The following is a 5,802-nucleotide window of genomic DNA, read 5'->3' as shown; positions in this document are numbered from 1 at the left end:
TTTTTTATTTTACCAACAAATTTTTTAAGTTTCCCACAGTTTTTAAAACACCCTTTTCCAACAGAAAAATTTCCGTTATTAATGAATTTAACGAGATTTATACAATTCATGAAGGCTTCGTCACCAGCGGTATCCGCCTCTGTAAAAACTTCTTCCAAATCTTCACAATCGTAAAAACATTTGTTGCCAAATCGCTTCGCCTTACATACTAATTTAACCAAGCCACATCCCTCAAAACATGAAGTTGGAATATAAGAGACACTGTCAGGTATTATTATTGTTGTGAGTGATACACATCCTTTAAAACATCCAATTCCAACGGTTTTCAACGTGTTTGGAAGATTTACTGATTTCAACATTTTCATATTAAAAAATCTGAAATCACACAGTTTATCAACACACAATGGTAAATGAAGAGTTTCGATGTTATTTAATCCATTAAACCAGTGTTTAGCCATTTGTATTCCATCAGAAACGTATAATGTTTTTAAATTACTACACTCGTTGAATACACGACTTCCCATGGAAATTACTGTGTTGGGAATAGTCATTTCTGTTAACCCGGTGCACCCAAAGAAACAGTCGTCTCCAATGTGTGTCACAGACGATGGAATGTCAAATGAAGTCAACCACTTACATTTTTTGAAGTGGCATTTTGATAATTCGATTGGTGAAGAATTTTCAATTATAAAAGAAAAATCGAGTTTTAGAGATTCGCACCCGGCAAAGCAGTCTTCACCCAATACCACAATTTTGTTTTGTGTCTCGACGGTTTTTAAATTTTTGCAATTTTTAAAACACATTTTTTCGATTTTTGTGATTGCACTTGGAAGTTGGATGTATGACAAACTTGAACACCCACAAAAGAGTTTGTTTCCAAGACATTTGACATTGCTTGGAATATTAATAGTTTTCAGACTTTTACAATTATAAAACGCTCTTTTTCCGAGTGTTTGAATAGTCGGTGGAAGAACAATTTCCTCAATGTTTTCGCTGTTTGTAAAACATTCATTGGGGATCTTTAAAAGTGGCGCTTTGATCACAACACATCTGCCTAGTTTCCAATTTTTAAACGCGCCGTGTTGGATATTTTTAATTTGAGTTGTCACGCAATACCAAGAATTACACTCGTGTTCTGTATTTGCACTAAGAAACATCGTTCCAAGCTCCGTGGCATGATACGTCGGGTCATTTCGACAATCAAAATTTCGATATAACCGCGTCAGAACAACACCGTCATTTGGTACATCAGTAAGCGCACGATATTCATCACACTCGATACACATACACCGCCAGTTGTAATTATAGACAGCCACTTTGTGATTGTATCGGATGTTGGTACAATAAATACAATATGAATGTTTGTCGATATCAAATTTGTCAAGGAAACAGAGAGAAGATGACGTTATATGACATCCATGACTTGTTGCAATAGAAAGAGAAGTTGTAGTCGTTGGTATTTTAATGTCACAATCATTACACGAAATTAATGTGAGTTTTTTGATGTGTAAATTTGAGAGATCGATTGCAATTTTCATATTGTTATAATAGTCTTCTTCACTCTCATGTGAACTTTCTCTAATACTTTGATTTTTAAGTGTTTTATTTTCTTTATCGTCTTGATCATCATTATTCTGCGAAATTGAATTGTCATTTGACTCAGAAATATCTGGTGGTTCTGTTAATGTTATTGTTAGCTCATTTAACATCTCAAAAATACCAAAATTGAAATCAAAGACCCCTCTAACCATAACTGCTTTTACTGTTGTGTAATTTTTCAAACAAATTTTATCGATATCGATTGTGGTTTTACCCGTAACGTTCACTATAACAGATAATAGTGTATACTCAACACTTCCACTCTTTTGCTTCTTTTCAACATTTTTAAAACACACTTCTATTGTTGTTTGGGTGCTTGAGTATAAATTAATTACTCGTTGTGATGTCGTCACCTTTTTCACACTTGCTGCGACATCAACACACTCATTCGTATTAATAGTGATGTCTATAATTGGGTATCCATGTAGATCTATGACATCTTTGTCTGTGTTATGTATATCCACTTCTGAATCTACTCTTTGAAATCAGTTAAATTGAATTGTATTCATAGAATTTATTGTACTAACAACTGCTTCTGTGGGATACATCTGATATTGTTTGAACGTTTCTGAATATTTTAAATAATTTTTATCGACAATTTCGGCATTTTCTATATTCTCGAAAATTGCGCCATTCACAGCAAAATTCTCTTTAAAGTCCAACACCAGTTTTCCTACTGTTTTTATAAAATTGAAAATTTCGATTTTGGTTTCTTCTTCATAATTTTTATCATCACATTCTTTGATGTAAAACACCCATCGAACGTTTGGAATATTTACATAGACGTCTTTGACATCTTCCAAGTTACAAGTAACTTCTATTTGTTTAAGAGCAAATAAATTTTTGATGACTTTTTTATACTCTGTAACATTTATTTGAGTCAAGTCAAAATAGATCCACTCAAGTTTTTCAAAATTCTTTTTACCCGTAAAAATATAATCAAAAGTATCAGAATCGGTGACTGAAAGTGTCTTCAATTTTTCAATAAATACTCCGTCGTGTTCAAACATGATATCTCCAGCACACCCCTTTTCTAATTTTTCATTATAATATTTTCTAATTGTATAAACATTTCCAAATTCTCTTGTAATATATGAATATAAAAAATGTTCGGTGTTACAATGCAGTCTATCAGTTTATATCAAAGTAACTTTTTGAAGAATGTGGTGTGAAATGTGATAGAATAGTGAAGGAACGTGGAGGGTCTGAAGCTTTGGAAAATACTTAACAAATGATGACACGTAATGAAGAAGTTGCTCCATAAAGCAACCAACTGAACGGCCTGGAAGGTCGGTGACATAAGAGGGTGTAATAACTTTGAATGATGGGTTGATATATAACGACTGAAGAGCAGAACAACACGTCTTTGATACAAGTATAAACGGAAGAAGTGAAGAAACTTCGTTTAGATAAATTGCGACATTTGTTAGAAAAAACCTTTCAAGATGGACCATTTTTGATATTTAAAGATTTACATTTGATTTAAATGTTATTTAAAACACAAAAAAATGAAAGTCAAGATTCAAATTTAACAATAACAGTTGAATAAACTATATAATATAGTTATAGCGTTTTGATAATAGTATTTTATTTTATTTATATTATTTCAAAAACATTAATTAAAACTCCAAAAAAAAACAAAAAATAAAAAAAATAAGAAATAAAAATTGAACGTTTAAGTTTGTCAATCATTTAATCTATGCGTGAATTGAATCAACCTCCATGTAAAGGAGTCAACATGTCTAACCAAATGAAAATTATTATGGTTGTAATTTTCATTAGTATTGTGTACAAATTCAGGATTTAGTCTCAAATAGAGGCGTCTCGATATATTAATTGAATTCTTTATTCGGCTCGACAGTTATATGAAATTAAATTGTAATAAAAATAGAAACTAATAATAAATGGTTGTTTATAATAAAATATAGTAATTGTTATAGAATTAGAGTTTTTTCCACCTATTCTATATAAATAGGTGGAAAGTACGGTCAAAGGCGTCTATTTGTCGTTATTATAATTGTCGAAGTTGCTTAATTGTCGCACAACTGCCCAATCATTTTGGTGTACGACAATTAAATATTTTGTTCTCGAGTCTGTAACTTTTGTTGAATTAAAAACTAAATTTTTAATAAAAAATAAATTTCAATATTAATATGAATTTTCTACAAAATTCACTCATGTACGACAAATAGATACGTTTTTCTGCTGGATTCACGACAAATAGATGCCTTTGACTGTATTTTTATTATTTATTATTCTCATTTTTTTAAAGTTTATAAAATATTATCATTTAATAGTAAAATTTAATATTTTTTTTAAAATAGTTTGGAACAAAAAAAACAATAAATATAGTATATTGTAGTATTTAAATACTAGCCAGAAGTAGTATATTTTCACTTTTCGTTTGACAATGTATTCAAATCATATTCCAAATAGATTATTGCACCAAATTTGTATTTGGTGGGAAACAATTCGACCCAATCATCGTGACATTTTCTGGTATGATAATTTGAGCCAATGCCTTGCACTCTCTAAAGCATCCGCTACCAACTTCTCTCATCTTTTTAGGCAATAGAACAGAATGAAGTGCTTTACACCCAGAGAAGCAGAATTTCCCTAATGTTGTGACATTGTCAGGAATCACAATGTCTTGAAGTGAATAACAAAATTCAAAACAGTTATCTCCAATTGATACCAAGCCAGGTGGTAAATTCACACATGTCAAACCACAACAAAACCCAAAAGTGTGTGGATTTAGTGTCGTCATATAACACGGAAGTGTTACACTTTTAAGTTTGGCGCATCCCAAAAAGACGCACTCACCCATTGAAATGACGCGTGTTGGTATTGTGATTTCACTCAATGAAAGACACATTGAAAAACAGAAATGTCCAATCGAAGTTACAGTATTTGGAATGTCTATTTGTTCTATTGTGTTACAATTTTCATAACACGACCGCATCAGTGATGTTACCAGTTTTGGTATTTGAGTTCCAAAATTCACAACATCTGAAGTGCTGTAACAAATATCTTTAAATTCAAAAATCGCGTTTTCGAGTTTGGCAACTTTGTGAAATGTATCGAAATCAACTTGGTACCAGACAACAATTTTATAAAAGTCTTTTTTGTTAACTTTCATACATTTTTGTCTGTCAGTTTGATATGTATTGTCGTTAAATAACAACATGAAATCATTGCCAAAAGTTTCATCGTCTTCAGTCCAAATATTGAGTGTTTCGATTGATGGAAAATAGTTAATTGTTTTAGACGTGAGGCGAATAGGGTTGAAGTGGAATTTACTCATATTGTTGTTATACTTTTTACACACAAACTCAAGTGCCACAAAGTCTTTGATGGATTCAAAATATTGGGAAATGACCATCATGTGGTATCCATCAATTCGTTGCATATTCTAAACAATTTGGGTGGTAGCTTTTATATTTTTGTAAAATGTTGGTATAATACTTTTTATAGCATTATACTATTAATATACTATTATCAACAAAAATATGACTTTTTTTATTCTAATAAAAAAGCAATACTTAAAAGAAAAAATATGGTGATATACAAGTCTGTTTGGTTCATTATAATATAATTAATACTAAATATAACTAAATAATAGCGATAGTTCGACTGATATAAAGTTGTAATAACATCCCAAAAACTTTTTAACGGTTAAATGTTAAAAATGACAACACGATTGTATATTTGTAAATACATTTATAAAACGCCGAAAACATACAGGTGTAAATGAAGTATTCGTAAATAACATGTTTATGTTTGTCGACGATTTGAAGTCTGACAATTTTGCATAATTAGTGATGACGTCATTAATATTATAAATGAGTATTTTATTTTGTTTGCGTAATTAGTTTATTTGTGTTTGAATATAATAAACAATATTAAATTTATAATATTTGGTTGATCATTTATTATTATTGTTTTTCCAAAATAAAACTAAAGAGAAAGGACGGACATGGGGACGAAGGACGGGAATATAGGCCGAAGGACGTCCTTTGTGGTTTAAGGACGTCCTCCCGCTATAAAGGACGTCCTTTATGTGTATATGGTGTCTTTTTTATTATTTTCGTGTCCGCGGCATTTTTTATTCATTATCGAAACTATATAACGAGTTATAATATTACTATAAATATACAATCAAAAAATATAATTATTTCCAAAAAATAAATTTAATCAAAGACA

General features: G+C 30.6%; 2 protein-coding genes across 2 annotated transcripts; both read right to left on the bottom strand.

Annotated features, from left to right (window-relative positions):
* On the bottom strand, window positions 1-1,751 carry EIN_257340 (hypothetical protein; the record flags this gene model as incomplete). Its single annotated transcript, XM_004256937.1, has 1 exon — window positions 1-1,751. A coding segment is annotated over one exon (1,751 nt), but the record flags the coding sequence as incomplete, so codon positions are not given.
* A 2,285-nt stretch (window positions 1,752-4,036) lies between these two features.
* EIN_257330 (hypothetical protein) lies at window positions 4,037-5,008 on the bottom strand (the record flags this gene model as incomplete). The annotated part of the gene is made up of 1 exon (XM_004256936.1): window positions 4,037-5,008. One exon carries the CDS (start codon window positions 5,006-5,008, stop codon window positions 4,037-4,039), a length of 972 nt encoding a protein of 323 aa, XP_004256984.1.
* Between the last annotated feature and the right edge of the window lie 794 nt (window positions 5,009-5,802).

The sequence above is a fragment of the Entamoeba invadens genome (assembly GCF_000330505.1).
Source record: "Entamoeba invadens IP1 unplaced genomic scaffold scaff_1105074724653, whole genome shotgun sequence".
Taxonomy (NCBI): Eukaryota; Evosea; order Mastigamoebida; family Endamoebidae; genus Entamoeba; species Entamoeba invadens.
This window is presented reverse-complemented; position numbering and strand designations above follow the sequence as displayed.